The sequence below is a fragment of the Malaclemys terrapin genome, chromosome 2, assembly GCF_027887155.1.
Source record: "Malaclemys terrapin pileata isolate rMalTer1 chromosome 2, rMalTer1.hap1, whole genome shotgun sequence".
Classification (NCBI taxonomy): Eukaryota; Metazoa; Chordata; order Testudines; family Emydidae; genus Malaclemys; species Malaclemys terrapin.
Window position 1 is genome coordinate 265,018,347 of NC_071506.1, and position 18,131 is coordinate 265,036,477.

At 39.5% G+C, this 18,131-nt stretch overlaps 1 protein-coding gene across 9 annotated transcripts in view; it reads right to left on the reverse strand.

Annotated features, from left to right (window-relative positions):
• ZMYND11 (zinc finger MYND-type containing 11) overlaps nucleotides 1–18,131 on the reverse strand; it is a 163,362-nt gene that overhangs the window by 34,511 nt on the left and 110,720 nt on the right. For 5 of the 9 annotated variants that reach the window (XM_054021047.1, XM_054021050.1, XM_054021048.1 and 2 more), the window contains 3 exons: nucleotides 14,341–14,500; nucleotides 4,771–4,815; nucleotides 1,760–1,921 (listed from right to left, as the gene is read on the reverse strand). In XM_054021047.1, the coding sequence (XP_053877022.1) occupies nucleotides 1,760–1,921; nucleotides 4,771–4,815; nucleotides 14,341–14,500 (367 nt within the window). The remainder of the gene's footprint in view (nucleotides 1–1,759; nucleotides 1,922–4,770; nucleotides 4,816–14,340; nucleotides 14,501–18,131) is intronic. The other 4 variants (XM_054021052.1, XM_054021053.1, XM_054021054.1 and 1 more) reach the window with 2 other exon arrangements.

Below are 18,131 nucleotides of genomic sequence, written 5' to 3' on the forward strand. Positions count from 1 at the left end.
AAGTAATGCAGAATATATTGTCCTCTACAGGCAAATGCCACACAAGTGCCATTTTTGGGATACACCTGTATGTTCATCTGGAAAGTATAAACATGCTTTTATTTTTTATTACTCTTACTCATCTTTCCCTCCCGCTTCCTTTCTTTCCATTTCACTCCCTTATTTGTGCTGACTTAGTTACCTTACACTTCCAGAAGCCTGCAGCTCTCAGTCTGCCTTGACTCAATGAATCAGAAAGTGTTGCTTTTTACAATTAGCATCCGGATGATTGTCAAGTCACAAGTAAGAGAAATGTGCTTCACTTTTAAAAGAAGCAACCCTAATAACTAGGTGGCCTCCAACAGCTTCTCTGCAGCATAAAGAGAGTGGGCACCCACATCCCTGGCAGCAGAGACCATCTCAGGGTTGGCTCACTGTACAAGATCTGGTTCCAAACATACATCTAATGAATCTAATCTTGCTTTCAGCATCCCAATGCCACAGAGCAAATAGTAATGTTGAATGCTTTCTGCACAAGTAGTTCCTCTTTTAAGAATTCAGATGTAGTTTTCCCTCCACTTAATTAAGGCTCAGAATGTGCCCTTTGCCCCACTCCTTGAGCAGGAATACTAACAGTAAGGGGATGCAATTGGCTAATTCAAGGCCAGGTGCCAACGAACAATAGCATGGCTTGGCTATTTAGTTTTGCCGAATGGCATGTAGACAACATCCCTGCCCATTCCTGTAGTGAACTCTCCTCCCACCATGCTCAAAAGGACAAAACCTTGAAAAGAAAAGTAATATGTAGAGGCTGTGGGTGAAATCCTGGCCCCACTGAAGCCAATGGGAACACTCTCCCTGACTTCAATAGGGCCAGGATTTCATCCCATATTTTTGAAAGCTGCCCTAGTATGCCTCTGATTTTTATAATGTATAATTTTATTCCAATAAAGTAAAAGCCTTAATAACATGATCATTAAACTGCAAACATTCAAATTATGGTTCAGAAAAATACACTATATTTAAAACGACTATCAATAAAATAAATAGCATCTTGAACAGTATTTTATATGCTCATTTCCATAATAAACTGAATCACACATTACACTCATACATACACACTTTTCTACATACACTCCAACACAGTATACGATAGGCATTCATATAAGGTTAATGGGGAAAAATAGAATTATGAAATCTACCTAAATACCTACCTGACTATTTCATTTGGTCTTTCCCAAAAGATATAGTTTTCATTTCCATTCCCTCTTCCCCCAGATCATTTATCAACAATAGCAGAAGCTACCTCAGGATCTGATAGAAGTGGACAGGGTGCAATTCAAAATATTTAATGGGCACAAAAGGGGCAGTATCAAAGATATAGAAGTTTTGTCTAAATACAGTGAAACCTTCCTATAAGGAGTTTCTAGGAAGTGTATGGATTATATACTTCACAGCAAGATGCTTACACAGAATGAATTTACTTCTTAGTGCTGAAAACCACATTAGCATTCAGAAATACCAGAAAAGCTTATAGTGAGGAAGCATTATATTTGTCTGTTTAAGTGTTATACAAACTTCCTTCAAAGGATCTTCAAAAAAGTAGTCATCTATATGCACAGTATTTTGGAATCTTTGTACAGGTACACTATGTATGTATCATTGTTTCGATAGGCAATACTTAATCCATTAACCTGGCCAGACCATCTGTGCCACCTTAATGAAACTATTAATGAATATCAACCCTCTAATCAGCACATTAAAGCTCATAGGTACTCACCCTGCAAACTGGGCACTGCCAGTGACTACTGCTGTCTCTAAGCCTGAACTCATCAGACAAACACTTGGAATGATACACACGAAAACACAGGTCACATATCAACACCTCTCCAGGCAAATGGCATTCAAAACAATACCAGTCATGATTTTCTGTTTCCCAGTCCTACAAAAAATACAAAATAATTTGGTATGATATTGTCATTATCTGCAGCAACTAAGAACAAAATTGATACTTCTTAAAGTCCAGCAGCAGTTAGACATTATAAACATTTAAAGAAGTGTACTGTACCTCATTTGTGTTTAAAAAACAGGAATAAAAACCTATATACTAAAAGAACTTCATTAATGTAACACGCTATTCTTAAACATAATATGAATACTAGCCTTTATTTCTTTTAATGTCTGGTTAGTAACACAAACCCAAATATGAGCTATGTCCCAAACTATACATTAAAAATCTCCATAATAAAAATATATTTTTTTTGGTTCTAGTCTTGTATGATATAACCTATTAACCTTTTTTTAAAGATACTTAATTGTTAGACTACCCATCAAACATTTGAGCTTAACAAATTGCAGATCAGTGTTCTCTTTTCCCTTTCCAAAGATGTGGTGTATTTTCTAACATAAATTACTGAAGTGTGGTGCCTAACAGTCTTCTACACTATTAGAAATGACAAGTTTTCAGTTCTAAAGTGTGACTTACAAAGCATAAATAAAATGATGAACCTATTAGTTCAATAAAAATTTCTGACGAGCCATCCCCATAAAATTCAGAAAGAAAAAAGTTTTATCTGCAGTGCTGGACATTACTAGGATTATTCCTGGAGTACTGCCTGGAAGACAAAAATGTGATTCTACTGATACACAGATTTGTTTTGATACACTCTTCCTTGAAAATGTAGCCTCAACTGCCGAATTCTGACCTCTGATACATGTGTGTAATCCTCACTGACGTCAATGAGAGGAGCATGCATGTGACTGGAGCCAGAATTTAGCCCCAGGAGTCTACAATACTAAAATAGACAGAATGTCTAGTGGTCCCCATTAAATGTTTACATTTGCCAATGTTATCTGAAATGCACAGTTTCCCCTATACTCAAAACAGAAAATAACTTCCAAAGCTCAGATATCACTCTGATTCCTTTCAATGGCAAACACTGCACTTTTCAATTGATTTTCATTTCTTTGAAAGAATTACTCTGATTAACTCCGACCAAATGATTTTTACCCTCATCTTGTGGAGGTGGTGCTAGTATTGCCCATCAACTGTTGGAAAAGATGTTCTCACCACATCTAGTCCGACCAAGGCTGATCCAGAGTCCTGAGAATCCTCACTTCATTTCTCCATGCCTGGGAACTACTGTCACTTTATTCCTTGCATGTGAGTGACCTCCTCCAGCACAGCATCTCCACTGTTGCTGAGTAGGAGATGTTTATACAGCAAGTGGCAGTTATCATTTCCTTGTCCCTGAAGAATTACTGTATTGTCTCCATGACCCACCTGAGTAGAAAAACACCTTGGACGCAACGGTGATCCCAAACCCAGGTCTCCTACACCCCAGAACACATAGTATTAATGCCAAAATAACAGGACAGTAGTTTTTTTAACCTTCATCAAATTCTCTTTGAACTCAGAACCTTGGGGATGAAAATATTAATATGTTGCCCATATCTGTAGCTCAGGATGTAATAAGACTTTTGTCTTTTTTACTCACTGGATCTAATTTTCAAAATTTGTGGACCTCAGCTCTGATAAATTAGCTTTTGTTATGATGTCTACACACAGTACACTCACTATACCAAGCCCTTCCCAGCAAAGTACAATAGAAATATATTTCAAAGTATTTGATTTGCTACTACGCTAACAAAGAGATATCAAAATGAAACAACAATTTGGGTACATTTTCCATTTCCTATAATACTATTCCTCTTTATGTAACTTTGCAAAACTTCATCCATAGCAAGAAGGCCAGCTAAGAAAGAGAGAGAATTAGCTTTTGATCAAAGATTTTCCTAAATAAAAATCAAGATGACTCAAGTCCATTTGCTGAGGCTACTGATGGGAAGGTACTTTACCGCAGGATTAGGTAGTTCACAATATTGAAAGAACTAAATACTTTAGTATATTCCAGATGTGCCATTTATGTGGAAATATACTGTCAGTTGAATGCAAGGTTTTATGACCATGGTCAAATACACTTGCTGGGAAGAAAAAGGATATGGCCAAGCCAAAAATCATGTATGACCTTAAATAAAACAGCGGCAGACCGTTGAATTCCCACTATAGGGTTTTAAAAACAAATCTCTCTGTACTTTTTGTCCTTTTTTAGAAGGTATTTTCAGTTAATTGAAGTACATAAGGTGCATGTATTTATAAAATAAAACTCATTTTTATGCACAGTATTCATTATTTTAAAAACAAATAAATAAAAGGCAAAATATCCCTTGTGAAAAATACACTATTGGCTTCAACAGTCAAGTTACACAAATAAATTCTCCTCTAACAGCAGTGAAACCTCATTTTCTTCAGTTGGTTTGTATGGCAGTAAATGGAAGCAGATTCTGGCCCCCAACATATTTCCCTTGCAGGAAACTAGAGTTATTTAAATAAAGTCTGACGGCCTATGTTCTTGTCACAACAGGTACAAGTTCTTAAAATAGAGCCAAGAACAAACATAGCTAAGTCTGCATTTACAAAGTTTACCACCAGGTGTCATCACCCACTACGAAAATGACTGATTAAAGGGCCACCATTGCAAGTATACATCTTGAAGTTTAACACGTGAGTAACCACTTCCAGTGCCACAGAGAAAAATAAATGAAACGATAAGTACACAGTTTTGGCTAAACTCAGATCTGGAAGTGATAAGGATGATGATGGTGTGATAAATAAAATAACTCTAAAAATAAGATGCAGTAATCTAAACTATCCTAATGAAAGAGAAATGTAGCAGAAAATAACAGAAAATATAACAGAATTTAAGACCACATAGTGCAAAAGTTGTTCACCTTGTTTTTTGCTGTTGTCCGGGAGAAAGGCTGCATACTGTAGGCCTTTCAAAATAAAAAAACAAAACATCTTGGTATCTATACTGTAATCCATCTTATAATCAGGATATATACAGTCTAGAAGTAATTCAAACATGGTGATGGGGAAATCATATAGTCGTTTCTACCATCTGTTTGCATACATTTCCTCCTATAAATTTTGCATACTACCTTATCGATTAGCATTTTCATCACATTTTAGTGTGCTACCAAAAACTGTCCCATGCACTTATACTACTTTAGGGGAAAAAAAACAAAAAACAAAAAACAGAAAACAAAACAAAACAAAAAAACCCAAAACCCAGCAGCATGTAACCTCTGACAGCTCCAAAAATGTTAGAGGAACTAAAATGAGCACTCAGATATGAAAACCAAATGGGCATGGGGAAAAACATGGCTGTCACATCATATAATTTACTGTACTGGTGTCAATTCTTTGGCAAATTAGGGAAATGCCTTATTTACTGTGTATTAGCAGCAGTTGTACTGTCGCTTTACAAATAACATTCATAGTCCTTTTGATCTGCTTATGAAATACAAGATGATACAAATTCATGGGGGCCATTTGGAATGAACCAGGACTCCACTGCAAGTACACAATTTGTCAATATATTTTTTTCTTATGAGTAGCAAGGGAAACCTCCTGGGTCATTGCACTAACAGAAAAAGGGAATCCCCATCCAGCAGCTGCCCCACTGCTCAAGTTCACTAGTTTACTGGCACCCAGTGACTGGCCACAGCCCCCAAGAGGGAGCTGATTTGGCAGTAAAATTACATAGCTTAGATATAACATAACATAAGCTCATTTTATTCAGCTGTTCCTTGACTTGTAGATGCATGCATTAGGAGGATAGCAAATGTCTACATTGCAGGCTGTATTTAACAGGCAAAGATTATATTATGCTATGCAGAATTGGATGGGATGGTGTGGTGTTCTGTTACTCTCTTGCATTGATATTTTATATTAAAATCAATTGAATTCTACATCATAAAGGTGACTTTGCACTGAAGTCAACAGGACTTGAGTGTGCTCAGCACCTTGAAGGGAGGCAATCCCAGCAACATGCAGAATTTGGCACAAGGGACAACCAAAGGGTAGATTCACTTTCATGTGTTCTGTCTTCCATAGGTTTTGGTGTCTTTCTTAATGCAAATACATAAATTTACACCTGCACCCCAGAAAAATAACATGGGACAAAAAATGTCAGGCTATCCAGAACATTTGACATTTTAAATATAGATAAACTCAAGGGAACAGAGTGAGTCAGCATGCCTTAGACTTTTCTATTGAATAAAGTATATATTTGTTGTCATGGTGAGAATAAATTTCAGTGTATGAAGAAAATGTTCATTATAAGGCAAATGTACAAGGGAGAGAAATGCCTGTTCATTACTAAAGGAGATTTACTTAGTTATAACTGAAATAGGTAATCTGTAATTTGGATAATGTGTCAGTCTGCAGTATAATTAACATACCATTAAGTAGGAGAAGTGTAGTATATATTGACAGTAAAATTAACAGTAACCAGGCATCACCATTGTAACTATTAGACCACTTCCATATATTAGTGAGGGAAGAGAAATAGCAGTCATAATTACAGCAAAAAGTGTATAAAACAAAACAGTGAATTAATACAAAAGGCACAGAACTAGTATTTAGTCATAATCACTCTCGTGCTAAGCTTTTATATGAAGCTGTAATAACAAAATAAATGTGTGGTTACCCCATTCTGTAGAGATTTTATCAAAAGGGGTCACCTCTCCTTTACATAACCAGTATATTTTATTAACATTGGTAATTGCTTACCTGTTAATTTGATTTCCCCAAGTCCTTTAATGTTAGTTCAGACAACAGGTATAAGTGATTCAATCAGCAAATGGAATGAGGGGAGGGGGGAAACAAAGCTCTAATGATGAAACTTCCCTAGAAAGGGACCCTGCTGGTTGATCCTGCTCTGGTATAGATTTCCCAAGCCATACAAATTATTGCTACCCCTTTTGACCCAAGCAGTTAGTAAAACTGAGGGGTCTTGCTGACTGTTTCCATTATGAAGAGAAATTGATGATGGAGTCAGGTATTTCTTTGATACAATCCTGTTTATTTAAAAAGAAGGTCTGTTTCCCTAAACACAGTAGGAATCAAACAAGAGGAGACAGTTTCTTTGCTTGCAGGTCTAAGCGTCTTTCCAGCCAGCACTCTACCCAAAAGCTCTCTCCCTTGGCTTTTCTTTGAGATCATGCTACAAGTGCTTCTCTAGCTGTCTCTGGAGATTCCTTGCTGCCTTCTTTGTGTGCTTCTCTGGTGTTTCTGCTGCTTTCCCTCATACACACAGCTCCCTCAAACAACACCCATTCAGCCCCTACTCCATCCACATAATTCAGATTCCTGACTGGTCTTGCATGTGGCCTGAGTTTTGGGTGGTAGTTCCTATTGTTCAAGCTATCTACTTCATAAAGGAGTTTAATTGCTTTTTATTAGGGCTGTCAAGCGATTAAAAAAATAATCGCGATTAATCGCACTGTTGAACAATAATAGAATACCCATTTATTTAAATATTTTTGGATGTTTTCCACATTTTCAAATATATTGATTTCAATTTCAACACTGAATACAAAGTATACAGTGTTCACTTTATATTTATTTTTATTATAAATATTTGCACTGTAAAATTAAAAAAAAATAGTATTTTTCAATTCACTTAATGCAAGTACCATAGTGCAATCTCTTTACCATGAAAGTTTAATTTACAAATGTAGAATTATGCACAAAAAAACTGCATTCAAGAATAAAACAATGTAAAACTTTAGAGCCTACAAGTCCAATCAGTCTTCTTGTTCAGCCAATCACTCAGACAAACAAGTTTGTTTACATGTGCAGGAGACAATGCTGTCCGCTTCTTGTTTACAATGTCACCTGAAAGTGAGAACAGGCATTTGCATGGCACTGTTGTAGCCAGCGTTGCAAGATATTTACACGCCAGATGCACTAAAGATTCATATGTCCCTTTATACTTCAACCACCATTCCAGGGGACATGCATCCATGCTGATGATGGATTCTGCTCAATAATGATCCAAAGCAGAGCGGACCAATGAATGTTCATTTTCATCATGTGAGTCAGATGCCACCAGCAGAAGGTTGATTTTCTTTTTTGGTGGTTTGGGTTCTGTAGTTTCTGCATCGGAATGTTGCTCTTTTAAGACTTCTGAAAGCATGCTCCACACCTCATCTCTCTCAGATTTTGGAAGGCACTTCAGATTCTTAAATCTTGGGTCGAGTGCTGTAGCTATCTTTAGAAATCTCACATTAGTACCTTCTTTGCATTTTGTCAAATCTGCAGTGAAAGTGTTGTTAAAACGAACAACATGCTGGGTCATCATCCAAGACTGCTATAACATGACATATATGGCAGAACATGGGTAACACAGAGCAGGAGACATACAATTCTCCCCCAAGGAGTTCAGTCACAAATTTAATTAACACATTATTTTTTTATCGCACATCATCAGCATGGAAGCATGTCCTCCGGAATGGTGGCAAAGGCATGAAGGGGCATATGAATATTTAGCATACCTGGCATGTAAATACCTTGCAATGCTGGCTACAGAAGTGCCATGCGAATACCTATTCTCACTTTCAGGTGATACTGTAAATAAGAAGCGGGCAGCATTAACTCCCATAAATGTAAACAAACTTATTTGTCTTAGCGATTAGCTGAACAAGAATTAGGACTGAGTGGACTTGTAGGCTCTAACGTTTTACATTGTTTTGTTTTTGAGTGCAGTTATGTAACAAAAAATATATATACATTTGTAAGTTGCACTTTCACGATAAAGAGATTGTACTACAGTGCTTGTATGAGGTGAATTGAAAAATACTATCTTTTTATCATTTTTACAGTGCAAATATTTGTAATAAAAATAATATAAAGTGAGCACTGTACACTTTGTATTCTGTGTTGTAGCTGAAATTGATATATTTGAAAATGTAGAAAAACATCCAAAATATTTAATAAATTTCAATTGGTATTTTATTGTTTAACAGTGCGATTAAAGCTGTGATTAATTTTTTGAGTTAATTGCAAATGATTGACAGCCCGACTTTTTATATTTATCCTGAATCAAGGATAGCTGCTATATTCACCAGCTTCAGTAAGGTTTCACCCAACCTCTAGCATAAGATACATCACTCCCAGAAATGTATGGAGTCACAGCTCCACAAACATAGTAAAAACTGAGTAAGGTATCTGGACTGGCACAGAGGAAAAGGAAGAAACCAAGATGCTCATTTTCAGAACAAGTACATAAATGGCAGAGCCATGTAACAGTCATTAATGTCAACCAAAGTCACCTGGTTACACCCTTATGCACCAGTTTGAAAAATCTATTCTCAAATCAACACGTAACTATCATTTCCCAAAGTCCCTCAAACCAGCACAGACAACCCATGGGATATGAGAACTCCAACACCAGACTCCAACTCCAAGACAGACAGAGTGGGTACCAATTTTCAAGAAGAAATGAGACACTAACAAATTACACCATGCAGGATTGACCTACTAAAAGCAGAGTTTCCAAAGCTCTGAAAAGCAGTAAAATACTCAAGGAGATGTCTTACACAGTTTTATAGAGAAAACACCTCCTCTTTTAGCTGAAGGGGTAGAGATGGATGTTCTAGAATTATTCATGATAGAAGGAAGAACTTCCCAGCAGTGTGTGCTTCCTTCACACAGTCTCAAATCCAACATGGCACTGAAACATTAGAGGCTGTTGTGATTGTGTGCAAGCACTTTCTTTCCAGTGTTGTGGGAATGGGAACAATAAGGAAATGAAATGCTCTTGAACCAAATGGAAAGGGGAAATAATCTGGAAAGGAAATGGAGAATCGGCTTTCTTTTTACTGTACTATATCGTGATGAGGATCCCTGCACAGGAGGTCTCTATATTCCCCCACTTTACTGGAAGCATGGATGGCCCCTGGAAAGGCAGTTTTAATGCTGAAGGCTTTCCTTGAGACCCCTCTCATGGGTTCAGAAGTAGCACTTGTGTATGTGGTTAGCTCCATGCTAAGGTCCTCCATGCCTAAAAGGGAGTGGGTCTTGGCTTTAGTGTATCAGCAATTCTAAAATATCTCACCCATCAGGTAGGAATTCACAGAGTTCTACCATGCTTCTTAAGGCCAAAATGACTGATGCTTGGATATTCTGGAAGCTGGTGTTCAAGCCTTTAACCAGCCCATCCTCAAAGGCATGTAAAGTCAGGAATGTCACATCTAAAAGGATTTAACTTCCTGTCCCGACACAGGTCCATGAAAATGCTCCGGGTTCAGCATTTGCAACAGCATGAAATCACCTACTTGGGAAATCTCTTTCTCTTCAGGTACACTAGACATATGTGGCTGAGATCCCTCTAATAAATTGAGTCAGAAGGTCTTACATGATGGAAAGACAGAGAGTGATCTAGAGTGAGATTCAACAGCTCCTGAAGCCTAGACCTCTTGGCTTGAACTTGACTTGACGCTTGGCCTGAACTTCATAATTTTCCGAAAGGCTTTGCCAATCAGGGGAAGGAGGTGAAAGATACGTGCTAAGTTGAGGTTCCAAAAGTGAGTGAGTGCATCCACACTTCAAGTTACCAAGTCACCAAATATGAAGAACATCTCTACTTTCCCATTTAAGTAGGAGGCCATATGGAAAGTTTCCACCACAAATTGACTGCTGCAGACACCATTTCCATGACTAGATCTGGCTTCAAATCAGCCAGTCCCACCCAAGACTTCAGATTCCAGAGAACAGAGATGGCTTAGACAAAACAGGAAATTCCTTTCAACCCCCACCAGATAGCAGCCATGTGACACACTGTATCCTAAGTGGGCCCTCCCCAGAAAAGATCCTGTCCCGCGTGGCCACCATCCAGTCAGACCAATGGCTAAGAATAAGAACATGCCTACAGTAATAGTTCTAGACATGTCAGTAAGGTAGTGAGGCACATGCAACTGAAAGCACACCCATGCTGCAACCAAGGTTGCCTGAATCAAAGAGTTGGCTTATGCTTTCACATTCTCTATTTAAGCTCCAAAAGGACAATTGTACTTAGCTGAGAACTAAACTTGGCCCCAAAGTGGAGGGAAGTCTAGTTACAATCTAGCATCAGGAAAGAGAGTCTAAAGAAGACTGCATCCTGCTGAACAACAGGCTCAATCCCATTCTGCCCCGTTCTGTAGAGAGCAGTAACACGAATTACTTGCACATTAGTGGAGGTGCAGGCTGTTATAGCCAGTCCAACAGGAAGGCTTGAACTGCCAGTGCTGGCTCACTGCGAAAACTTGAAGCAGTTCCTATAGGCTTGGCAAGTAGGATGGTCTCTGCTTCATCCAAGGCCATTTAAAACAGGTCAGAACTAGAGTCCTCTTTTCTCAGAAATTGATCCCTGCAAGTGTGACATGGCAAGAAATCATACTACCTTAGCCTCACGCATTTGACCTAACGATCAGTCTTTTGTGGGTTACCTCAGACTCTCAGAATTGCCTTGAAAATCTCAGGGCTTTTGACAATGCTACAGCAATTGGTCATAGCAGCTGTTAAAGTGATGGTAAAGAAAGCAGAGGGAGATTAAAGAAATTGATTTTGTGCCGGCTTACTTGAGACTGAAAGTTATCTGAAGTCACTTTGAATAAGTAACATTATTTTCCAGATACAAATATAGGATTTCAATAATTATTGCAAATGTCAGAAAAGCCTAGAAGTGAGTTAGCAAGACTGGATGCATGAGGAAAATCTCGTGGAACTACTATCACTGGAACTACTATCATATCAGTTTCCTATTATATGCTTGAAACACTACGGCTAGCGACCTGCCTCCCCCACAAAAGCACTCTCCACTAAACTAACACACACTGACAAGAAGGAAAAGGTGTAAGGGGAAGTGGTCTGGAGGTATGGAGAGAGGGCTGAAAAGGACAAAATGATTTCTTGCCATGTCACTCTTGCAGGTATCAATTTCTGAGAAAAGAGGACCAGAAAAAACAGGCTTAGCCAGCCAAGAGAGCTGTCTCCATCTGCTGGAGGCAGCAATTAACTGATCCCAATCAGCCAGCCAGTCTCCAGTATAAAAAAAAGAGTGACATTTCAAGAACATTGCCTTCTTCCTGCTTCCACTGTCTGCACAGCAGTGAAATGGCACAAAGCACTACAGTCCGTTGTTGGGTCTCCCCTAGTAACGCCACCAGAGAATCTGGCCACTACACAACAACTTCAAACCACTGTAGTGGTGTGAACTGAGCTGCAGTTGCCAGGCAAGTGCACAAACCAGACCTTTTCCAATAACACATCTCCATTTTAAGGTAAGAATAGTATTGTTTGGCTTTATGAATACATGTACATTTATTTTTTAACAGAGAATCCCTCTCTATGGGCCAATTTGGTCTTAAGACTCGTTAACCCTGTAGAAAAGAGTTAACATTTAAAGCATTAAGAATAGGCTCTATGAAAACCATTTGTAGAAAATTCACAAAATGTGTATGACTTTTACTAACTGCTTTAAATCTTCAGTAAAAGGAGTGTGGCTTTTTAATAAGCGTGGCACATCATCTTTAAGAACCTTATCTAGAATCACAGAGCAAAATGTATTTCTAGTGTAATTCCATTGACTTCACTGTGATACATCAAGGATGATCCAGACCACTATCTTTTCAGGATATGAACGAACAAAATACACTACCTAACTGAATTAACATTTGATCGTTAATTCTTTTCGGCAAAGAATTGTGTTTCCATATTGTGTTATCCATTGACAGTAACCAAATCACTGGAACTACTATCATTAAGGATTTAAACTAATGTCAAAATGTTTCCTAAATCAACAAAAGCAAGAAAACTCAGTCTTGTTAATAACAAATAATGTGCTTACTTTGCATTTATATAGCACTTTTCATTTGGGGACTTCAGAGCCTTTTAACTAAATAATCCTCAACACCACTGTGATGTAGGAAAGTATTATTATATGTATATTATGTGTTACTGCTATTCTTACCACTGCCTGTTGTTACAATCTGATACTGCAAGGCCTGATTGCCCTCAGTTTCTAGTGAGGTCAGCGGAGTTTAGCATGTTAAGCCATTTACAGGTTCTGCAGCTAAGACATTTCTGTTTGTCTGGAACAGAAATCAATATGGCTCTGTTTGTATCAAATATGGCTCTGTTTGTATATAATTCTTCCAACATATATACAGTAGCTCCATTTCATGCCAACATAGCTTCTACAAGCCCTCTGTAGGGCTTATCTTTACTGCTGAGTTAACTTGATTGTTGCCCTTAATTCAAGTCCCATCCACACACAAAACCCTTAACTCAGGTTGGCTGACCTGTCAGGAGATATAAGCTACAGCTGGAGTTAGCACAACCCATCAGCTGTAAACACAAACACTCTGTGCTGCTAATTCAATCACTCTGGGCAGTTCCAGTGTTATTTTGCAGGGTGGCCACTCTCATTTGACTAACTCAAGTGTAGATAACTTGCCTTAACTCTGCAGTGAAGATAGAGCATTTGTATGAAACTCCAATGACCTGTTGTGAGTTTGCATGAGGGGGCTTGCATGATTGGGTCCAGTTTTTGTTAATTAGTTGTTGCTACTGAAGTAGCAGAAGTACCAGAATTGTTTGAATGAACCATGAAGACAGTGGCCATTGTGAGACTTTTGATATTTTTTAAAGCTACTTCATTGCTAATAAATAAAAAGAAAGGTATTCAGAATAACAGTTAACAACAGCATGTATCTCACATTTTGCACCTACATATTTACCATCCTCTCTTTAAAAACACAGCAATTTTTTAGGCAGGAATTTAGAAATATTATGAACAGCCAAGCTACTCTTTCAACCTGATTAATAAGATTTAGTCACCGTATACATTTCCTGAGCCATTTTTGGAGGCTTATAGCTAAAGTATACCACGATAGATTTCCAGACTGTTTCCAGGCATCTGGTATAACACAGATTTTGTTATTGTTGTATTATTTTGGGGGTTGGCTTGGGGGTATATAAATACAATTTTCCCCCCAAAAGAGTTAATTTTTTCCCCTCAGATTCAAACACCCTCAAATCAACACTCTCCTTTTAAAATACCATCTTTTAAAAAGATATATTCCTTTAAGGATCATTCTGGATCTCTGAAGATGTCAGAGGAGTCAAAGTGAAAATCTGTGTTGAAAATCTCCACATATGACCATAGGAGAGGTGAAGTTATGTCACAGAGAGGAGTAAATGAGCAAACCTGTCTAAAGCCATAGACAGTGTTCCATGGCAGCAGATGCAGAGCCCTACAAGGCAGGATTTCTATGGAACTGGGAGGACTTAAAAAAAAATGTTTTTTTCAGTGCAATATTTAAACAGTAAAACTGTGTTTGTGAAACATTATTTCATTGTTCACAAGTGACATCAATAGATCATCTATAAATAACTGTTAATGGAAATTCAAATAGGCTCCATGTCAACATACCAGGAAACATTTAATTTCTTCTAGATATTATACTCACAATCTCATCTCCTGGCAACCAGTATCCTTCTTGTTCAATACCAGCTTTTGATCCCTTACATCCCACAGTCAGGGTTTCAACAATAAGACCATCCTTCACTGCTAAGCTCAACTGACGTGTGGTCTCTTTTGGATGCATACCATGGACTCGAGACATATACCTGCACACAAAGCACAAAAGAAGTCCTTAAGTAATAGTCTTTAAATCTAAATGTTGCCAATCCCTTTTTTTACAGTTGGGAGTAAAGAAACATACATTTTATTAACTGATTTATTATCATAGCCCAGTTGCCAAGTTTGTTTGCTTGTCTTTTTTAACTTGTGCAATGTTACACTTCCTTCCAAACTCAGGTGGTTTCCCTAGTAGGTTCTCCACTGTGTAAGCGCTTAGAGGAGTCTGAGTGTAGTGGTATTGCAGAGGGATTTTCCAAGAAGATTCTCAAAGCTGACCACTAACCAGCAACTGGTACTTTTAGATACAGGATGAACTCTCTACCTTCAGTCCCAATCTGAGAGAGCATAGTGCTTTACACCCTCTGAATCTCAACAATTTTACTCATACAGACCATAGTACAGAGTGAGACTAGGTATATAACATAGTGCATTAATTAATCTGAAGGAGACAAGACAATCACAAACAATGAAATTCATGCACCGAACGAAACCCCAAGAGCTTCCCCCAGTTATGGTAATAACTTGTCTCTTTCTTGTGCTTGAGGCTGCCAACTTGGAATGGCCGCTCTTAAGTAACAAGCGCAAAGAATGTACAATAGGCTATGAGGCAATTAAGTCATCTGCAGACAAAAGAAATGCTAGTTAGATTTGATATGAAATGTTTGCCCAAGTGTAATTTGTTATTCCCAGGCAAAAAAAAGTTAACTTGAAATAAAGTAAATGGTTCTCCATTCACAACAAATGCAGTGCAAGAACATTATTAGTTTTATGAAAAATAACCCACAAAGGTTCAAAATCAGGGGTTCTCAAACTGGGGGGCGGTACCCCTCAGGGGGCCATGAGGTTATTACACGGGGGGGGGTCGCGAGCTGTCAACCTTCACCCCAAACCCTACTTTGCCTTCAGCATTTATAATGGTGTTAAATATATAAAAACATATTTTTAATTTATGTGGCGGGTCGCATTCCTTGCTATGTGAAAGGGGTCACCAGTACAAACGTTTGAGAACCACTGTCCAAAATGATGTTTCTGAGCCACTGCTGTTTCTGGTCTGTGTGTAGAGTAAGAAGCGAGCAGCAGTTAAATGAATGATTGAATTGTTGGGCCTGAGCTGCAATCAGTGGCAAATATCTGTTTTGTGTCTGTATTTTTCTTGCTATGTATCTGTCAGTTACAAGGTTAGCTACACTTCTGTTCCCTTTCTGGTCTCTCTGAGTGCACCCCATAAGGTGCCTTCAACTAGCCTGTGATGCAATTCCGTAGTTTTCCCACTCTTAGACCAAACTCTGGGCTATAGTATCCAGTCCGTCAGTTGTGGTTACCGAGCAGGTCAGAGCGAGTTCTGGCACCTGCAGTTCTTCCCTTTAGGAATGTGTGACCAGTGTGAATTTGTGACAAAACAGTCCTCAACACAAAATTATTGTTTATTTTAATCTGTGGGAACAAAGTACTTAGAGAAAAAGAATTTTAAAATAGTTGACACGATGTGACGGAGAGACTGCCGAGACTCATCAAGCCCTCGGATCGCTACCCCTTCCTGCTTCTCCACGTGGGCACCAATGATACTGCCAAGAATGACCTTGAGCGGATCACTGCAGACTACGTGGCTCTGGGAAGAAGGATAAAGGAGTTTGAGGCGCAAGTGGTGTTCTCGTCCATCCTCCCTGTGCAAGGAAAAGGCCGGGGTAGAGACCGTCGAATCGTGGAAGTCAACGAATGGCTACGCAGGTGGTGTCGGAGAGAAGGCTTTGGATTCTTCGACCATGGGATGGTGTTCCAAGAAGAAGGAGTGCTAGGCAGAGACGGGCTCCACCTAACGAAGAGAGGGAAGAGCATCTTCGCCAGCAGGCTGGCTAACCTAGTGAGGAGGGCTTTAAACTAGGTTCACCGGGGGAAGGAGACCAAAGCCCTGAGGTAAGTGGGGAAATGGGATCCTGGGAGGAAGCACAAGCAGGAGAGCGCAACAGGGGAGGACTCCTGTCTCATGCTGAGAAAGAGGGACGATCGTTGAGTTATCTTAAGTGCCTATACACAAATGCAAGAAGCCTGGGAAACAAGCAGGGAGAACTGGAAGTCCTGGCACAGTCAGGGAACTATGATGTGATTGGAATAACAGAGACTTGGTGGGATAACTCACATGACTGGAGTACTGTCATGGATGGATATAAACTGTTCAGGAAGGACAGGCAGGGCAGAAAAGGTGGGGGAGTTGCGTTGTATGTAAGAGAGGAGTATGACTGCTCAGAGCTCCGGTATGATACTGCAGAAAAACCTGAGAGTCTCTGGATAAAGTTGAGAAGTGTGAGCAACAAGGGTGATGTCGTGGTTGGAGTCTGCTATAGACCACCAGACCAGGGGGATGAGGTGGACGAGGCTTTCTTCTGGCAACTAGCAGAAGTTGCTAGATCACAGGCCCTGGTTCTCATGGGAGACTTTAATCACCCTGATATCTGCTGGGAGAGCAATACAGCGGTGCACAGGCAATCCAGGAAATTTTTGGAAAGTGTAGGGGACAATTTCCTGGTGCAAGTGCTGGAGGAACCAACTAGGGGCAAAGCTTTTCTTGACCTGCTGCTCACAAACAGGGAAGAACTAGTAGGGGAAGCAAAAGTGGATGGGAACCTGGGAGGCAGTGACCATGAGATGGTCGAGTTCAGGATCCTGACACAAGGAAGAAAGGAGAGCAGCAGAATACGGACCCTGGACTTCAGAAAAGCAGACTTTGACTCCCTCAGGGAACAGATGGGCAGGATCCCCTGGGAGAATAACATGAAGGGCAAAGGGGTCCAGGAGAGCTGGCTGTATTTTAAAGAATCCTTATTGAGGTTGCAGGAACAAACCATCCCGATGTGTAGAAAGAATAGTAAATATGGCAGGCGACCAGCTTGGCTAAACAGTGAAATCCATGCTGATCTTAAACGCAAAAAAGAGGCTTATAAGGAGTGGAAGATTGGACAAATGACCAGGGAGGAGTATAAAAATATTGCTCAGGCGTGCAGGAGTGAAATCAGGAAGGCCAAATCACACTTGGAGTTGCAGTTAGCAAGAGATGTTAAGAGTAACAAGAAGGGTTTCTTCAGGTATGTTAGCAACAAGAAGAAAATCAAGGAAAGTGTGGGCCCCTTACTGAATGAAGGAGGCAACCTAGTGACCGAGGATGTGGAAAAAGCTAATGTACTCAATGATTTTTTTTGCCTCTGTCTTCACGCACAAGGTCAGCTCCCAGATTGCTGCACTGGGCAGTACAGCATGGGGAGAAGGTGACCAACCCTCTGTGGAGAAAGAAGTGGTTCGGGACTATTTAGAAAAACTGGACGTGCACAAGTCCATGGGGCCGGATGCGCTGCATCCGAGGGTGCTAAAGGAGTTGGCGGGTGAGATTGCAGAGCCATTAGCCATTATTTTTGAAAACTCATGGCGATCGGGGGAGGTCCCAGATGACTGGAAAAAGGCTAATGTAGTGCCCATCTTTAAAAAAGGGAAGAAGGAGGATCCGGGGAACTACAGGCCAGTCAGCCTCACCTCAGTCCCTGGAAAAATCATGGAGCAGGTCCTCAAGGAATCAATTATGAAACATTTAGAGGAGAGGAAAGTGATCAGGAACAGTCAGCATGGATT